Source organism: Oncorhynchus mykiss, chromosome 6, assembly GCF_057628025.1.
Source record: "Oncorhynchus mykiss isolate SJ-2025 chromosome 6, ASM5762802v1, whole genome shotgun sequence".
NCBI lineage: Eukaryota > Metazoa > Chordata > Actinopteri > Salmoniformes > Salmonidae > Oncorhynchus > Oncorhynchus mykiss.
Window position 1 is genome coordinate 6,937,811 of NC_143027.1, and position 19,674 is coordinate 6,957,484.

The 19,674-nt window shown below is 40.9% G+C and overlaps 2 protein-coding genes and 1 long non-coding RNA gene across 4 annotated transcripts; all 3 read left to right on the top strand.

The window, feature by feature from the left end:
- Positions 1 to 1,257: 1,257 nt before the first annotated feature.
- Positions 1,258 to 5,434, top strand: LOC149982736 (uncharacterized). Of its 2 annotated transcripts, XR_016496493.1 has the most exons (4): positions 1,258 to 1,446; positions 1,957 to 2,044; positions 2,921 to 3,060; positions 4,284 to 5,434. It is a non-coding gene; the product is annotated as an uncharacterized LOC149982736 (long non-coding RNA). The 2 variants fall into 2 exon arrangements; XR_016496492.1 differs by lacking the exon at positions 1,258 to 1,446 and having other exon boundaries at positions 2,924 to 3,060.
- A 7,300-nt stretch (positions 5,435 to 12,734) lies between these two features.
- On the top strand, positions 12,735 to 13,935 carry LOC149982737 (uncharacterized). Its single transcript, XM_090239244.1, has 2 exons — positions 12,735 to 12,817; positions 13,143 to 13,935. The coding sequence occupies exons 1-2, from the start codon at positions 12,735 to 12,737 to the stop codon at positions 13,933 to 13,935; spliced, it is 876 nt and encodes a 291-aa protein (XP_090095370.1).
- A 602-nt stretch (positions 13,936 to 14,537) lies between these two features.
- Positions 14,538 to 18,585, top strand: LOC118964836 (uncharacterized). Its single transcript, XM_090239245.1, has 3 exons — positions 14,538 to 15,474; positions 16,353 to 17,429; positions 18,014 to 18,585. The coding sequence occupies exons 1-3, from the start codon at positions 14,541 to 14,543 to the stop codon at positions 18,583 to 18,585; spliced, it is 2,583 nt and encodes an 860-aa protein (XP_090095371.1). The 5' UTR covers positions 14,538 to 14,540.
- The last annotated feature ends 1,089 nt before the right edge of the window (positions 18,586 to 19,674 follow it).

The window sequence follows — 19,674 nt, forward strand, 5'->3', positions numbered from 1 at the left end:
TGTGTATATGGTACTTGTTAGGGATTGAGGGGCTTTCTGGGATGTGCTTTGGTAAATGATTGCTGTATATAAGTGGGTTAGTTAGCATGCTCCGATGTAATGGTCACATAAGCCCACTGCTAACACAGTTGTTTTCATGCTACAGATTTGACCATTGACAGCCATCAACATCATTAGGCCCTTCACAACTAACCTGCTGTTTCCTATTGAACAACAGATAATAATGCTCAACTGGGACCACTGGCTGGGGTGATTTATTAGGACAAAACACAACGCAAGGAGAGAACGATTAACATCTGTTACACTAACAACAGTGTAGTTAACTCAACTCATTCAAACTATCATGACTATTGTTTAGAGAGAAGATCTGCACAAGGGCATAAAGTTTAAGATATAGCAAGAGAGGACAATATGGTGCAAGGTAGCCAGAGTGGAATCAAAAGTTATAGGCCTAATCATCAATCAAATATGAAATATAAAACCAAAATATAATCTACATATAAATGTAGTAGAGTTGAAAAGGTCATTCTATCAAACTTCAAATGATTAGAATAGTACACAAGGCAGAACAGCCAAGCCCGCCAACAGGAATATTCCAAGTTCAGACAGAAGGGGGGGAGTCAGATCGCTATGATCGCCAGGAAATTTACTTTTGTTGTCTATTTGTAATTGTTGCGCTACTGGTGCTGCCTGTTGATGTTAGGTAGGGAACTACAGTAGCTGAATGATGTTAACATCATCTTAAATGTATTTTATTTCATCTGAGTGCTTGCGTCACCTACTAACACCCTGGTACAACCCGTAGCTCCCGTTCTCCTCAGTCTGAGAAAACACTGAGAGAAAGGTATGTGTTGCAGATTACTCCTTTGTAGAAGTCCATAACGTGAAATAAATAAAACATCCCGATGTTAATGCTGTAGATATTGTTATAAGGGAGTGTGAGACTATTGAAACATGTAACTTTCAGAGTTTTATTGTTATTAATATAGTTTACAGAGTGCTAAAAGTGCTGTTGCTAGCTAGCATGCCTTTCTGTGACGCAGACGGTTAGCTGCCCACTGGTGCTGGCTTTGCATTATGGGAGATGTAGTTTTGTCCGGTCTGAATGGGATAGAGGCGATTTCACGTTGTAACTTGTTTGTGTTGCAGTGTTTTTGTACATGAGTTGTTGTATTTTGGTACTGTCAACACTGAAAGCACCTAGCAATGTATTGGGGATGTGAGACAGGATATGTGTTTTACCTTCATGCTCGAAAGGGGTATAATGAAAGAGTGGAAGGCTGAGTCAGAGAGCCAGAGGGAGTCAGAGAGCCAGAGGGAGTCAGAGTGCCACAGAGGGAGTCAGAGAGAGCCATAGAATGGGAGGAGAACCAGAGAAAAATGCAGGGGATCAACAGACTCAAACAACTGCTGGATCTACTGATGGTGGACCTACGACTGGCCCACGTAAGACATGTCATTGTTATTATTAAAAGGCAGTGTATATTTACCCAGCTGAAAATGAATAGTGGCAGACAGCGGTACGCTAACCCAATGTTAACTTTTATTCCTTTCCTTAACCCTTACCTTAACCTCACTGAAACTATACCTAACCTTTACCTTAACCCAACTCTAGGTCCTGAACCTAACCTTCATTTATCTCAACCCCTATGCCTTTCTTCTGCCGGTTGAATATCCACTTCCTTATTAACGTCATTACTGTTGTTGTTGTTGTTGTTGATAACTGTATCTGTGCAGGTTGTAAATAGTTGCATTAGTGAAGCATCATTTGTAGGAGTAATTTCTACAAGCATAAACATCAGAGGCAACATTGTTGTAACATCACACAAATTGTTACAGGAATTTCTCAAACCCCTAACTGAATGAGCAAGAAGGTTGTGTGTTTGTATTTGTACACATTGTGGACATAATTGATTCCGTAAAATGTCTCATATTTGCATTGGGAATTTCATTTAGCTTCAATCAGAGAGAGAGAAGATAATAGAGGCAACGAAAAGAGAGGAGATGGCCGAAGAGGAAAGAAGGGAGATCCTTGAGAAGAGGGGTGAGTTAGAGAACACTGAAGAGGAGGAGGAGAAGGATGATGACAAGTAGGACATCCTCCCACATGATAAAAGTATCTGAAGGAGAGCTGTGGGCTGGGTAAATAAGAAGTGGGAGAATAGGAACCTCAAAAAGATAGAGAACGTATCAGAGAGAAGCTGAGGAGGGCCATAAGATCGTCCACATAGGTAAGACCTGTTTTCCCTCTACTTATGACATCATCCTCTGTAGTCTCCTCTACACACATACGTTCCACACCAGTCATCATGTTGCATCATTGTTTCAATATAAAACTGTCCAAAATGGTCAAGCAGATCTGGTATCAACTTAAATGTAATGTACACAGGGAATTTAGAATGGAAAACTCAACTGGATCTCAATGACCCTGGTCTAAAGTAGCGCATCATAGCCTTTTGAGGCCCTAAAAAACATTTTGTTCAGGTTTTTGACTACATTTCCTCCCAATCTACACTTTGCAACGGGGCGTAGAGAACATATTGCATTTTTTGCAAGTTTGCTGCAATTCTACACATTTTCCAAAGGGGCAGAGAAGAATTAGAAGTTTTAAACCTAATTTCCTTCAATTCTACACATTTTGCCATGACTTATGGCATGTTAAGATAATATCTGAATGAAATTGACTAACAAAATTAGTGGGGGCTCACTGTAGTTCAAGGCCCCTGGGTAATTTGACCAAAAAAGGTTTTTGGGGGGGTCAGGGGGCCCCTAGTTGCCATGGGGCCCTAAGCAATCGCATATGCCTAGAGGCCCTGCACTTTACAAAGAATAGGTGCCATTTGGGACTCATGTTAAACTTTGGGTCAGGTCAATTCGGGAATTATTTAAATTTATTGACAAATTCCGTGCCTTCCTCAAGAAGAACCAACAGGAGGGGCCAGAGAACCAACAGGGGGGGCCAGACAGCCAGCAGCTAGAAGCTCCAGAAGATGCTGAAACATCAGAGCCAATCTCCAAGACAAAGAAAAAGCCAAGCATCTGGAAGAAAATTAGGATGAGGTAAAGAATGTTTAAACATCTATTCATGTTTTACACTGTTAATATACATGTCATCACTTTAAAAAGTGACATTATCCAACTGTGAGGGTTTAGTGTACATGCAACACACATGTAAATATATAGTTATATATAAATATATATATTTTCCACCATAATTTGCAAATAAAGTTGTTAAAAATCCTACAATGTGATTTTCTGGATTTTTTTTCCCTCATTTTGTCTGTCATAATTGAAGTGTACCTATGATGAAAATTACAGGCCTCTCTCATCTTTTTAAGTGGGAGAACTTGCACAATTGGTGGCTGACTAAATACTTTTTTGGCACACTGTATCTTCAAAGCCATATGACTTTCATGAATACAACTGTAATTGGTTCAGGGACCTCGTCCCTCCAATCAATAGCTATTACTTTTGTATTTTTTTAAAACTTTGGTGATATTCTACCAACTTAAATTGACTTTACACCACTTCTCTCACACCTACCATCACCACACCGACCATCACAACACCTACCTCACCTACCATCACCACACCTACCTATCTACCTACCACAACTATCACACCTACCTACCACAACTATCACACCTACCTACCACAACTGTCACACCTACATCACACCTACCATCACCACACCTACCATCACCATACCTACCATCACCATACCTACCATCACACCTACCATCACCACACCGACCATACCTACCATCACCACACCTATCACACCTACCATCATACATACCATCACCACAAATACCATCATCATATCTACCATAACCACACCTACCATCACAACACCTACTGTCACCACACCTACCATCACAACACCTACCATCACTACACTTACCATCACCACACCTACCATCATTACACCTACCATACCTACCATCATCATACCTAGTATCCCTACCATCACCAGATCTATCACACTTACCATCCCTACCACCACCACACCTACCATTTTAAATGTGGATGGGCATGCTGCTTCATTCAATGATTACGGTATTGTAGAAGGTAGATACAGGAGTAGCCTATAGTCTACAATAATAACGTCATTGAATGTACTATAGTATCATTTATTTAATTGATGAATGAAATTGTAAATAGGCTCCTTCATTCAGTGAATACTGGATGTCTTTCTATCTCTGGGAGTATGTTAATGAAGGCTTTTCAGCTGTTGAACTATGGCAATGTCCAACAAATGTCTAAATCTTTCTTTCTTTTAGTCAACAAGTGATGAGCCAGATCAACCAATCAACGTCACTGCAGCTGTTCTACCCACCACCCCCACTGCTCTTCCTCCACCACCAACCTCATCCTCTTCTCCTGTTCAACTCATTTGTCGCCACACTAGAAAGGACTGTACATACAATTGAAGTCGGAAGTTTAAATACACTTAGGTTGGAGTCGTTAAAACTAATTTTTCAACCACTCCACAAATGTCTTGTTAACAAACTATAGTTTTGGCAAGATGTTTAGGACATCTAAAGTTATTTTTTCCCAAAAAATGTGCCAACAGATTAATTCACTTATGATTAACTGTATCACAATTTCAGTGGGTCAGAAGTTTACATAAACTAAGTTGAATGTGCATTTAAACAGCTTGGAAAATTCCAGAAAATGATGTCATGGCTTTAGAAGCTTCCGATAGGCTAATTGACATAATTTGAGGCAATTGGATGTGTACCTGTGGATGTATTTCAAGGCCTACCTTAAAACTCAGTGCCTCTTTGCTTGACATCATGGGAAAATTGAAAGAAATCAGCCAAGACCTCAGAAAAAATTGTAGACCCCCACAAGTCTGGTTCATCCTTGGGAGCAAGTTCCAAACGCCTGAAGGTACCACATTCATCTGTACAAACAATAGTACGCAAGTATAAACACCATGGCACCACGCAGCTGTCATACCGCTCAGGAAGGAGACGTGTTCTGTCTCCTAGAGATGAACGTACTTTGGTGCAAAAAGTGCAAATCAATCCCAGAACAACAGCAAAGGACTTTGTGACGTAGCTGGAGGAAACAGGTACAAAAATATCTTCATCCACAGTAAAACGAGTCCTATATCGACATAACCTGAAAGGCCCTCAGCAAGGAAGAAGCCACTGCTCCAAAACCACCATAGAAAAGCCAGACAACGGTTTGCAACTGCACATGTAGACAAAGATCGTACTTTTTGGAGAAATGTCCTCTGGTCTGATGAAACAATTTTTTTTCTAAAATTCACCAAATTTATTGTGGGAAGCTTGTGGAAGGCTACCCGAAACGTTTGACACAAGTTAAACAATTTAAAGGGAATGCTACCAAATACTAATTGAGTGTATTTAAACTTATGACCTACTAGTAATGTAATGAAAGAAATAAAAGCTGAAATAAATAATTCTCTGTCCTATTATTCTGACAATTCACATTCTTAAAATTAATTCGTGATCTTAACTGACCTAAGACAGGGAATCTTTACTTGGATTAAATGTCAGGAATTGTGAAAAACTCTGTTTAAATGTATTTGGCTAAGGTGTGTGTAAACTCCCGACATCAACTGTACATACCCCTGTGCCCATCTCATTGCAATATGGTCCATCCAGGGCCTCAGCTGGGCGCCTACAAAGTGAGAAATGTAAACAAAATGCTATAATTGTGTGTGTGTGTGTGTGTGGTTTGAGCTCCAATAAAAGACATGAGTGTGATGTGCCCCTCTGTTTTAATGTTGAAATGCCATGAATGGAAGATGACAAAGGAGATAGTGATGAGGGTGAGAGCATCCAGTATGAAAATAAAGACCCCTTGGGATCTAAAATGAGTGTGGGGGCCCTCTTGTGTCTCCTTTCTGTCCGTTTGAGGATACTACAGTCACCCCTGGTGGAGGATCTTGGAACACTGCTATTTAAGAGGTTGATGAAAACCTTCAACGGTGGTGGTGCTATGTTGCATGTTATCTTGAATACCAATCAGCAGTTTGAGGACAGAATGAAATGGTGTAAACTTAACAGGTTAAACTTGTTGAGGACACTCTTCTAAAAAGGGGTTCCAACAGGGTTCTAGGGTAGAACCCTCTGTGGAATGGAGCCCAAAAGTGTTCTACCTAGGCACAGAAGGGGTTCTACCTGGAACCAAAAAGGGTTCTCCTGTGGGGACAGAGGAATAATCCTTTTAGGTTGTAGAAAGCACCTTGTTCTTAGTGTAGGTCTATATTGCAGTGGTGGTTCAGTGGTTTTCTGTAATAAAATAAATGGTTCATTGGTGGTGGGGAGTTAAGATGATCTGAAATCATATGAAACACTTTTAGCACTGCCTCTGATCTGGTGGACTCACTAAACAGAGAACATCCCTGGTCACCCCTACTGCCTCTGATCTGGAGGACTCACTAAGCACAAATGCTTCGTTTGTAAATTATATCTGAGTGTTGGAGTGTTCCCCTGGCTATCCGCAAATACATTTTTAAAAAGAAAATGATGCCGTCTTGTTTGCTTAATATAAGGAATTTGAAATGGTTTACACTTGTACATTTACCTTTGATACTAAAGTATATTTGAGATATTCCATTTACTTTTGATACTAAAGTACATTTTAGATATTCAATTCACTTTTAATACTTAAGTATATTTAAAACCAAATACTTTTAGACTTTTACTCAAGTAGTATTTCACTGGGTGACTCTCACTTTTACTTGGGTCATTTTCTATTAAGGTATCTTTACTTTTACTCAAGGTGGCACCCAAGCAGCATATGCCATGAGCTGTGACGTCAATGGGGAGCGTTAGTGAGATCGTGAGGTCTTAGAGGTTTCTTCTTCAATCTTGGAGAATGCCTACTACTGAAAACTAATAACGTTTCTCCATCTCATCATTTTACCCTATTAATAAAGTTACGTAATGTGCAAAAGTGCAATATGACTCTCAGCATATTGAGGTAACATGGTTAACTACATAGTCCATGAGTTTGGTCACGTTTGAAGGCAATTGAAGGGAGTTTTAACAGAGTGATAAACTGGTTGGTATTTCCCCATTGTAAGTAATGGAGGTTGGCTAGGTTGCTAATGGTTTACATGTAAGAGAAGGGAACAAGATGGCGTCTGAACTTTCTGTACTTCTTTTCAACAACGTTTTAGATCCTATTTGTTTTATTTTCTAACAAAGACTCAGTTTAGTTCAGGTAATATTTGTAAATATGTGATGTCACGATAAAATGTGTTAATATTTCTACAAAAATAGCATTTAACAGTTTGCTAACTTGATGCTAACCAAATTTAGCTTGTCTAAGCACTAGCTAGCTCTAGGCTAGTTTATCTCAGTCTGATAGCTTACATGTTAGTAGTTTATAATATAATGGTTGTAGCACCGTTTAGCACAGGTCTCCAATAATTTCTAGCTTTTTCCAAATTGACACTGATAGTACAGTGAGTTATATATAATGTGAATGTGTAGATGTGTGGTGATAGTATTTTATCCTCAGACCTTTTATTTTTTTGATACAGGAATATGAAATGTGGAGATGTAATGCAACAATAGAGTTGTAATGGATACTTGGTTTTGACAACCAAAAAGATTAACAAAAGAGAACAGTATTTTAATACATCTTGGAGAATTCCTACTACTGAACACTAGTAACGTTTCTCCGTCTCATCATTTTACCCTGTTAATTCAGGTTTATTATCTGCTGACCACATCCCAGTCCGAGGCGTGTAACATATGTCAACAGGTGTCAAGGACTTGAAAGTTACAGAAATTGAGTTAACTGTCAGGACAAGGGATAACAACTAAATGAAATCCAGATCCTCAAACCTCACTTAGATGACTGCAATGATAGAATTGTCTCTGCTGCTTACGTTAGTAAGTTAGATTTGCTAAAAGGTTAATGGCAGGTGCCTCTGAACTCTCGAGCTTCTGACATCTCAGCTTTCATTACGCCTGATAACTTCGTACAATATACTGTGATGCCCTTTGGAATGTGTAATGCACCTGCTACTTTTCAGTGCCTAGTTAACATTGTGTTCGTGGATGTGCCAAATTGTACTGCTTACCTTGACAATGTGGTGATTAATTCGTCAACTTGGTCTGATCATCTCGCCACCTTGAAAAGTGTGTTTCAGTGGTTGGAGAATGCTTCTTTAACCCTTAATTTGGCCAAGTGTGAGTTTGGGAAGGCTACTGTGGCTTACTTGGGGACGCAGGTGGGACGAGGTCAAGTGTGAGTTTGGGAAGGCTACTGAGGCTTACTTGGGGACGCAGGTGGGACGAGGTCAAGTGTGAGTTTGGGAAGGCTACTGTGGCTTACTTGGGGACGCAGGTGGGACGAGGTCAAGTGTGAGTTTGGGAAGGCTACTGTGGCTTACTTGGGGACGCAGGTGGGACGAGGTCAAGTGTGAGTTTGGGAAGGCTACTGTGGCTTACTTGGGGACGCAGGTGGGACGAGGTCAAGTGTGAGTTTGGGAAGGCTACTGTGGCTTACTTGGGGACGCAGGTGGGACGAGGTCAAGTGTGCCAAATAACTGGCAAAGTGGAAGCAATTGTTGCTTTTCCTGCTCTCACGACTTGTCGCCAGTTGTGCAGATTCCTGGGGATGGGAGGGTACTATCGTACGTTCTGTAATAATTTTTCGACGGTTGTAGCTCTCCTTACATCTCTGCTTAGTCCCAAAGTACCATTTAAGTGGTCCAAGGAATGTAACTATGCTTCACGTTCTGACCTTTATTTCCTTTGTTTTGTCTTTATTTAGTATGGTCAGGGCGTGAGTTGGGGTGGGCAGTCTGTGTGTTTCTCTATGGTTTTCTATTTCTATGTTTGGCCTGATATGGTTCTCAATCAGAGGCAGCTGTTTATCGTTGTCCCTGATTGAGAACCATATTTAGGTAGCCTGGGTTTCACTGTTGTTTTGTGGGTGTTTGTTTCCTGTGTCAGTCTTTGTGCCACACGGGACTGTTTCGTTAATATTCACGTTGTTATTTTATATTGTGTCATGTTCAGTTTATTCTATTAAAACATGGACACTTACCACACTGCGTTTTGGCCCGATCCTTGCAACACCTCTGACGAAGAGGAGGAAATCTGCCATGACATTTAGATTCAGCCAAAGCACTACTTGGTAGTGCCCCAGTGCTTGCCGCTCCCAACTTTGACAAACCATTTAAGTTGGACGTATACGCTAGTATAGTATAATTTGGTAACGGAATTATGAGTTTTAATCACTTAATAATTCACAAACAAAATATACATCAGAAAAATCACTAGAACTAATTGTTAGCTCCACCATTACTGGTTACTTCTGTGAACGTTCATTATCCCCCCTCCTCACAAAGACAAATGTGAAAATATCTGAAAGTTATGTGGGTTTTTGGTAACGGAATTACAAGGCACAAGACAATATTACCAAAACGATTTCTCCAAACCTAAATGTAAGTGTTGATAATAGTAGTCAGGGGTCTTTATGTCAACATGATTCTGTTTTTATGTAGTTCTGATATTGGACCTTTTAAGACCTTTTCTGGTGATGTTTTCTAAGATCCCTTTTCCATCTGTTTACCCAGAAATCAAAGCCTTCACTGGTTGAAAAATGTATCTAGAATTACATTTACCAAAAATATACACTCTTAGATTTCATTTCACACCCAATTACACATGCTCTTATGAACATTATAATTGGTGCTCCAATCTAAATCTAATATTATTGGTCACAACACATGGTTAGTAGATGTTATTGGGAGTCTAGCGAAATGCTTGTGCTTCTAGTTCCGACAGTGCAGTAATATCTAACAATTTCACAACAAATACCTAATAGACAATCCTTTTACATGGAAATGCCCTATTGTACCTCTAGAGATACTATCCATCCCCAACTAGTAATAAAGTGGTCGGGCTGGTTGCTACTGGGCTCTCCAGCTTCAGGCTGAATCACACCCATGATGAGAGGAGGTTTTACTGGACACACAGGGAGAAACTACAGTCTGAATCACACCCATGATGAGAGGAGGTTTTACTGGACACACAGAGAGAAACTACAGTCTGAATCACACCCATGTTGAGAGGAGGTTTACTGGACATACAGGGAGAAACTACAGTCTGAATCACACCCATGATGAGAGGAGGTTTACTGGACACACAGGGAGAAACTACAGGCTGAATCACACCCATGATGAGAGGAGGTTTACTGGACACACAGGGAGAAACTACAGGCTGAATCACACCCATGATGAGAGGAGGTTTACTGGACATACAGAGAGAAACTACAGTCTGAATCACACCCATGATAAGAGGAGGTTTATTGGACACACAGGGAGAAACTACAGTCTGAATCACACCCATGATGAGAGGAGGTTTACTGGACACACAGGGAGAAACTACAGGCTGAATCACACCCATGATGAGAGGAGGTTTACTGGACACACAGGGAGAAACTACAGTCTGAATCACACCCATGATGAGAGGAGGTTTACTGGACACACAGGGAGAAACTACAGTCTGAATCACACCCATGATGAGAGGAGGTTTACTGGACACACAGGGAGAAACTACAGTCTGATGACTGATGAGACTACCTTGAATACTTAAGGGTTTGGTTATTGTTAGTGTTTAGGTTAGAGTCCGTTTTAGGTTTTGGTCAGACAGGCTGTCAATGGGATGTTGGTCAGAAAAGTCCATTTAGTCTTTCCCTTCTCAAACCTGTCCTCCCCCTAACCAGTTCATATCATGTATTCCACCACCAACACACCTGATTCACTAATCAGAGGTTTGGATGATTAGTTGACCAGTGGTACAAAGTGGACTGGATCTAGGTGAACTATGTGGAGAGTCTTCCAGGGACAGTACAGTACAGACTGAGAAGCTAACAACAGTGTAGTTTACTCAACTCATTCAAACTATCATGAATATTGTTTAGAGAGAAGATCTGCACAAGGGCATAAAGTTTAAGATATAGCAAGAGAGGACAATATGGTGCAAGGTTGCCAAAGTGGAATCAAAAGTCATAGGCCTAATCATCAATCAAATATGAAATATAAAACCAAAATATAATCTACATATAAAGACAACATGTCATCTACATGTGTTATAGAATAGCTCCCTTCTCACATCCCAGGTCATGTTTGGACTGGAACGTGACAACTCCGGGCTATGCGCATCTCCCCAATAGCCTACAGAAAACTTTCCTGACTGCAATGTCATTAATGTGACCGATATGTACAGTATAATAAGCATAGTGAAGAAGGAAAAGATCCCACCTCTGACGCACAGCAGAGACATCACTGCTGAGATTTCCCCTGGAGCAAGAGTCCCTCAAGAATTTAAAAACAGGCATTGCGTTACAATGAATGTCCTCCCCAAACGCTTGTTGCATCGTGAACTATCCTCCCAGTCCCTTGGGATTTCAGCGGATGGATGATGCGCCTCTGCCATTTACTTGGATGAGAAGTTGGACGAACGCTCCTCCAGCTCACGATACGAAATGGTGGAGAACTACAGTGTGGTGATGTGTCGTTCACGAACGAACGGCTCTTTTTGAACGGATCTTTTTGTTGATCCTCGGGAACCGAATTGCATCGGTGAAAGAGCCATTCCTCTGGCTCTATGATTTGCAAACTGCTACTACTGCTTGTTGAGCTCAGAACAACGTTTTTCTGTAGATAAATTACAACATCATTATCTAAAGGGGGTGAATCCTCACTGCAGAAATAATAAATAGTGGGGAGAGAGTTGTGATTGTCTGTTTGTTTGTACAGTTATGGCTGTAATGTTATTATTTTGTGTTCTCACTAAACACCCACATTTGTATTTGTGTGGGAAATGTTTGTAGGCTATGGTTGCTGTTTGTATTTCATTGAACTTTAGGCCCATACAAAGACAAATCACACAACATAGAATTCAAAATAACCCTAGGCAAAAATACACGAAATAAAAGTCAAGTGAAAATAGTTATAAATGACTTTATCAATTATGAGTAGCTAAACATTATCGACTTTTGGACACTGATGTGCAGGAGAACCCCTAGCTGTCAATCAAGCAGGCGCGGTGAACGGATTATGACGCTCAAGCGTTCCAAATGACGCAACAATACAGCTCCAGACCAGAGAAAGTTAATGCCGAGGATATTATTCGGTTCAACACTAAAACTGAGGTTTGACACGTGTGATTTGAGGTGAGTCAAATATTTACAAAAGTTTACAATACATTAACCATCCGCTTCGTTATTTCTGTTGCTATCAATCACTCCATCTGTATCTACTCTTCTTTCTGTCTGTCGGACTATCTGAATTGTCTGTGTACTGTCTAGCCAGCATATGCCAGAAAGGTTCTTTCACATAGGCTCATATTCACAAAGTCTCATAGAAGGAGTGCTGATCAATAATCAGTTTGGTCTTTTAAAATAAACTGAATACATTTTGATGGACAGGAGGCGACCTGATCCTAGATCAGCACTCCTACCCTGAAACACTTTGTGAACACAATCCAGGTGTACTGTGATGAGATATTATTATATTAGTTGTGCTGATGCATGATGGGTTGTAGGCTAGAGCTTGAGGACTCAACTCTGAAGACTGTTTCTGAATTCACTGACCTGGTGAGTAAATGTTGTGTACAATGGCACCATCTAGTGACAGAAACATAGAAACACACATTGTTGCTGAACGAAGGCATCTCTTTATTTTCCAGAAATAAAACGTGTAGACCTTTCCTGCAGTCTCTGAGGAGATGGACACCTCTTCTTCTTCTGGACGATCTCCGTCTCCTACTGGGACTGTCTTCTTACCCCCTCCTATCATGTGGAACAGTCTGTAAGTCATTCATCACATAACCTAGCTCTGGTACAGGGCATTATGTGCGGCTTGCTGAAGGAAGGCTCAGTGTCTGCAAGCTGTACGTAACGCCCTGGACCAGAGTGACACATTACCCACCTCTGGCCATCATGGACAGTCAACTCATCACATTCACGTACTGTAAGTCACAGTTGTGTGATTTGTGTTATTAAAGTATTAATTGATTATTATTAAAGTATTAAAGTATTATTAATTGAGCAGAAGTTAAATTATTATTTTAATATTGTAGTAAATTGTCTGAGTTCACTTCCTAAATAATGTGTTGACATTCCTTTGCTCCCAGCTACAAGCAGGCAGAGATGGAGGTTTACTTCCCGAGAGAAGAGAAGAAGACCTGTACAGAGAAGGAAGCCCACATGCTTGAGTTGATGGGGAAGGATCGAACGATCCGAAATCAGAAGAAGGAGATGGGCAGACTCCAAGTGTGCCTCTGGGAGGAGGAAAAGAAGAAGAGGAATGGTGAAACGGAGAAGGACAAGATCATTGAACAATTACAGTCTGAGACAGACCATCTCCGAGCCCTTTTAAAAGATGAAAGGAGGAGAAGAAGAGTAGAAAGGGGTATCATGAAAGAGTGGAAGGCTGAGATCCTGAGACTGAGGGAGGCAGAGAGCCAGAGGGAGGCAGAGAGCCAGAGGGAGGCAGAGAGCCAGAGGGAGGCAGAGAGCCAGAGAGAGGAAGAGAGCCAGAGAGATTCAGAAAGACAGAGAGAAGCAGAGAGACAGAGAGAAGCAGAGAGACAGAGAGAAGCAGAGAGACAGAGGGAGGCAGAGAGACAGAAGGAAGCAGAGAGACAGAGGGAGGCAGAGAGACAGAGAGAAGCAGAGAGACAGAGGGAAGCAGAGAGACAGAGGGAAGCAGAGAGAGCCACAGAAGCAATGGAGCACCAGAGAAAACTGCAGGAGATCCACAGACTAAAACAACTGCTGGATTTACTGATGGTGGACCTACAACTGGCCCACGTAAGACATGTCATTGTTATTATTAAAAGGCAGTGTATATTTACCCAGCTGAAAATTAATAGTGGCAGACAGGGGTACGCTAACCTAATGTTAACTTTTATTCCTTTCCTTTAACCCTTACCTTAACCTCACTGAAACTATACCTAACCTTTACCTTAACCCAACCCTAGGTCCTGAACCTAACCTTCATTTATCTCAACCCCTATGCCTTTCTTCTGCCGGTTGAATATCCACTTACTTATTAACGTCATCACTGTTGTTGTTGTTGATAACTGTATCTGTGCAGGTTGTACATAGTTGCATGAGTGAAGCATCATCTGTAGGAGTAATTTCTACAAGCATAAACATCAGAGGCAACATTGTTGTAACATCACACAAATTGTAACAGGAATTTCTCAAACCCCTAACTGAATGGGCAAGAAGGTTGTGTGTTTGTATTTGTACACATTTTGGACATAATTGATTCCATAAAATGTCTCATAATTTTTTCAAACCATGATAATACATTAATTGACAATGAATTGTCCAGATGAATTGATCAACATGACCCTGCTATTGATGTTGTCCAGTGTTTGATTCAATTACCTAGCTCTAGGTTGTATTTCTGTGTATCGTTCTCTGCAAATCCTTTGAAAGTATGTCTTGGTAATAGATTATCACTAATTTTACCTTTTAAAATGAAGCAAGAGATTGAGAGATTGAGGCTATGGCAGAAAGTCATGGAGGATCAGCGACCAAGACTGGCCTGGAACAACAAACCTATTGAAACAGGAAGAGAGAGGGAAAGAGAGAGAGAAAGGGAGATGGAAAGGAAGAGAAAAGCAGAATTGGAAAGACAAGAAATGAAGAAGAAAGTGGAACAGGCAGAAGAAACGATAAAAGCGTTAGAACGAGAGATTGAGAGATTGAAAGAGATTGAGAAGGAAATCATATTTGAAAGAGAAAGAGACATGCGTATTGCAGAGAATGAGAAAGTCAAACTGGTTAACGAAAAGGTAAAAGAGTTAGAGAGAGAGGTTGAGAGACTGAAAGAAGATATGACAACAAAAGAGATTCAATACAAAATCAAATTTGAAAGAGCGAAAGAAGCGTTTAGAAGACAGAATGAGAGAGTGAAACAGGTTAACCAAAATGTACTAGTGTTAGACAGAGAGGTTGTGAGAATGAAAGAAGAGATTAGATTGAAAGACGAGACTGAACCAGAGAGAACATTTGATAGAGACAGAGAGAGAGAAAATGATTGGAGACGAAGTGAAGAGGAGTTTAAAAGTAGAGTGGAGAGAGAGATGGAGATGGAGACAGCCCTCATCAATGACAAAAATACGTCTGAATTGGAGGAAGTCTTCAAGAAAATCAAGGAACAGCAGATAGAATTAGAAAATATGGAAACAGACAAATATAAATGGAAACAGAACCAAATGGACATGGAGGAGAAGATGGAGGGTGAGCACAACAAACAGAAAGAGGTAGAAAGAAAGAGAATGGAGAAAATACCAAAACAGAGACAAGAAGAAGATGAGAAGAAGAAGGAGATGGAGAGAGAAGAAGAAGAGGAGAGACGCAAACAGAAGCACATAGAGATGGAAGAGGAAGAAAGAGAGAGGGAGAAAGAGAGACAGAGACAGATCAAAAGGAAGAGAATGGAGAAGAGACAGAAAATTATGGAAAGAGAAGAAGAGAGACAGAGAGAGATTGAAAGAGAGATTGAAGAAGAAAGATGTAAACAGAAGCAAATAGAGATGGAAGAGGAAGAACGAGAAAGGGAGAAAGAGAGACAGAGAGAGATCAAAAGGAAGAGAATGGAGAAGAGACAGAAAATTATGGAAAGAGAAGAAGAGAGACAGAGAGAGATTGAAAGAGAGATTGAAGAAGAAAGATGTAAACAGAAGCAAATAGAGATGGAAGAGGAAGAAAGAGAGAGGGAGAAAGAGAGACAGAGAGAGATCAAAAGAAAGATAATGGAAAAGAGACAAAAACATATCGAAAGAAAAGAAGAGAGACAGAAAGAGATTGAAAGAGAGCACGAAGAAGAAAGATGTAAACAGAAGCAAATAGAGATGGAAGAGAAAGAAAGAGAAGAAGAGAGACAGAGAGAGATTGAAAGAGAGCACGAAGAAGAAAGATGTAAACAGAAGCAAATAGAGATGGAAGAGGAAGAACGAGAGAGGGAGAAAGAGAGAGGGAGAAAGAGAGACAGAGAGAGATCAAAAGAAAGAGAATAGAGAAGAGACAGAAAAACATCGAAAGAGAAGTGAGACAGAAAGAGATTGAAAGAGAGAATGAAGAACAACTATTTACACAGAAGCAAATAGAGATGGAAGATGAAGAACGAGAAGAAGAGAGACAGAGAGAGATCAAAAGAGAGAATGATGAAGAAAGATGTCAACAGAAGCAAATAGAGATGGAAGAGGAAGAAAGAGAAGAAGAGAGACAGAGAGCGATCAAAAGAGAGAATGATGAAGAAAGATGTCAACAGAAGCAAATAGAGATGGAAGAGGAAGAAAGAGAAGAAGAGAGACAGAGAGCGATCGAAGAGAAAGAGAGACAGAGAGAGATTGGAGAGAAAGAAAGACGACAACAACAAGAGGAGAGAAAGATAATGTTTGAGAGAGATCAAGAAGAAGAAAATATATGGAAACAGAAGCAAATTGACATGGAGGAGGGAAGAGAGAGGGAGAACAAGAGACAGAGAGAGATAGAAGAGATACACAGACGACAACAACAAGAGGAGAGACAGAAACAAAAGGAGAAGGAGAAAGAAAGGGAGAAAGACAATGACAATCAGAGAGAGATGGAATTAAAAGATCAGCAACAGAAAGAGATGGAGAAAGAAAAGATGATTATGAGAGAAAGGGAGGAAGCAGGAAGAAGAAAGGAAGGGCAGAAAAATATTTTGGGGGAAATTGAGGGACAGAATGAACTGGAGATAGAACAGGAGAGAGAGATGGAAGAAAAGCAGGAAGTGATTAAGGAAGCAGAGGAAGAGTACAGGGAAAGAGAAGAGAGAGGAAAGGAAGTAAGCATGAAGAAACATGTAGTAGTTAATGTTAAAGCAAAAGCACGGGAAGTCTTCAATAGGCGTAAAGAGAGGAGGTTAGAAGTGTTGAAGGGGGAACGAGAACACATAGAAAGAGGACAACAAATCAGGAGGGAGAAGGAGGAAAGACGGCTGGAGATGGAAAGAAAACAGGAGAGGGCAAGACAACAAGAGGAGCAGGATAAAAAACGAGAGATTGAAATTGCTAGACAGAAAGAAATGTTGAGACTAAGAGAGGAGGAGAGGCAGAGAGAGGAAGAGAGAGAGGAGGAGAGAAAGAAAGCCATTAAATGCCATTTATCTTTAATCAGAGAGAGAGAAGAAATAATACAGGCAAAAAAAAGAGAGGAGATGGTGGAAGAGGAAAGAAGGGAGATCCTTGAGTACAAGAGGGGTGACTTAGAGGAGGAGGAGAAGGAAGATGACAAGGAGGACATTCTCTCACCCGATAAAAGTATCCGAAGGAGAGCTGTGGGCTGGGTAAACAAGAAGTGGGAGAAGAGGAACCTCAGAAAGATAGAGAGAACGTATCAGAGAGAGGCTGAGGAGGGCCATAAGATCGTCCACATAGGTAAGACCTGTTTTCCCTCTACTTATGACATCATCCTCTTTAGTCTCCTCTACACACATACGTTCCACACCAGTCATCATGTTGCATCATTGTTTCAATATAAAACTACTGTCCAAAGAATATGTTAGCTGACATGGCTCATTGAGTGACTGACTGACATAACAAGAAAAATACTGCTGATAACAACCACGTTTTTAAATGGTACCTTGTGTCATCTACTAGTCTAACTCTCAAGACTAAGTAGAGACCCAGAAAGAGTTCCTAAAAACACACACACAAAAACGTGTTTTGGGGGGATCCGGGGGCTACTAGTGGCCATGCGGCGCTAAGCGATCACATATGCCCTGGCACTATACAAAGAATAGGTGCCATTCTGGACTCATGTTCAACTTAGGGCCAGGTCAATTCGGGATGGGAATTATTGCACTTTATTGACAAATTCCATGCCTTGCTCAACTGAAAAGAGTAAAGAATCATTGAGATCCAATTGTGTTTTCTATTCTTCATTCCCTGTGTCCATTACATTTAAGTTGATACCAGATCCACTAAGATGAATGTAAACTCTACTTCTTCTCCCCTCCCAGCCATCCCTGGACACACAAGGCTAACATCCACCATGACCCGGGCAGAGAGAGAGAGGGAGAAGAGGAAGGAGCTGCTGAAGGCTGAGGAGAGAAGGAAGAAGATGGAGGATTTCAATAAGCAGTGGAGAGAGCGGTCCCTGCTTAAAAAACAGACTCATCAACAACTGAAGGAGGAGAGGGAGAGGATGAAGGAAAACTACCTGGATCAGATGAATCTGGAGGCTGATGCTCAAATCAACACCCGGTGTCTAACCACCCAACACAGCCACGATTACAACCACGGTCAGGAGTTGCCCGGGTGGGCCAATGGCCAACAAGTAAGCCAAGAGCCCACTGGATCTGCTGATGGCCACCAGGAAAGGCCAAGGAGGCAACAGGCATGGGCAGAGAACCAGGAGGGGAGTTCAGAGAACCAGCAGGAGGGGCCAGAGAACCATCAGGGGGGGCCAGAGAACCATCAGGGGGGGCCAGACAGCCAGCAGCTAGAAGCTCCAGAAGAGGTTGAAACATCAGAGCCAATCTCCAAGACAAAGAAAAAGCCAAGCATCTGGAAGAAAATTAGGATGAGGTAAAGAATGTTTAAACATCTATTCATGTTTTACACTGTTAATATACATGTCATCACTTTAAAAAGTGACATTATCCAAATGTGAGGGTTTAGTGTACATGCATCACACATGTAAATATATAGATACTTACCTGTCTCTGTGATCTCTTACAGTCTTCCTGACGTGCTGTCTGCCTAGAGCTGGAACTCGATGAAGCCACAGTTCCACTGAGGTTACGTTGGTAATTAAAAGTGTCGCCCAATAATTCCTCCTCCTCTTTAAGTCATCGAGCCACATTTCTTCCTCAAAACATTATAGTCTCCTCAAGCCAGCAAGTATCCTCTTTATCAGGCAACAAACCATCGAAGGTCAGTGACCCTCCTCCCAAGAACAGAGACTCTCATCTGTATCCTAGTTAAATTCATCTCTGCTTACCACCTCTACAGTCCTAGAAAATATCCCAAAAATGGAAATGGTTTCAACAGAAGTCCTCTCCTGTTAAGGGGAGGTGCTGAAAAGGAGGTCTGGGAGGAGGTCTGCAGGTAGCCTGGACCGGACCGGTAGCAGCTAAGTTGCTGGCTCCATCCCCGGGCAGAGCTGCTCAAGTCAGGCCAGTGATGTTTGATGATGTCATTTTTGTTTGCAAAGTTTTATTCTTTAATAAAAGCATTTATTAAAAAAGCAATATTGTTGTTACGGTGTGGATTGTTTTGTTATTTATTAGAATTGAAACATCCAGTAGTCATGGTAGATGTTAGACTTTCAATGAGACACCTAACATTCCATCAGTTTGATACAATGTGTGACATGTTATATTAGAGAGGAGTCCTCTATACACATCTATTTTAGACCATAGGAGAAATATCAGATTGAAATAGCTTCTCTAAGAATCTGAGGAGAGAGCAACAGTAGAAGCATCGTTAGCTCTCCCACCTCCAGTTCAGTACTCGGGTCATTCCACCAATTGAGTACCTTTTGGGGAGTGTAACTTTATATTTCACCTAATTCTAACATTCTGTCATAAAGAGCACATGTTCAACTTAATATAAAACATGTTTTCCATCTCAAAGTAACAAATACATACTATAGTAAGTGCCTATTAAGTGCCAAATA

Coding starts and splice junctions, on each gene's coding strand:
- LOC149982737 (XM_090239244.1), top strand. CDS start 12,735: ATGGACACCTCTTCTTCTTCTGGACGATCTCCGTCTCCTACTGGGACT. Junction 12,818..13,142: donor CCTATCATGTGGAACAGTCT/GTAAGTCATTCA, acceptor CTTTGCTCCCAG/CTACAAGCAGGCAGAGATGG.
- LOC118964836 (XM_090239245.1), top strand. CDS start 14,541: ATGGAGGATCAGCGACCAAGACTGGCCTGGAACAACAAACCTATTGAA. Junction 15,475..16,352: donor GAAGAGAATGGAGAAGAGAC/AGAAAATTATGG, acceptor AGAGAGCGATCG/AAGAGAAAGAGAGACAGAGA. Junction 17,430..18,013: donor CCATAAGATCGTCCACATAG/GTAAGACCTGTT, acceptor CTCCCCTCCCAG/CCATCCCTGGACACACAAGG.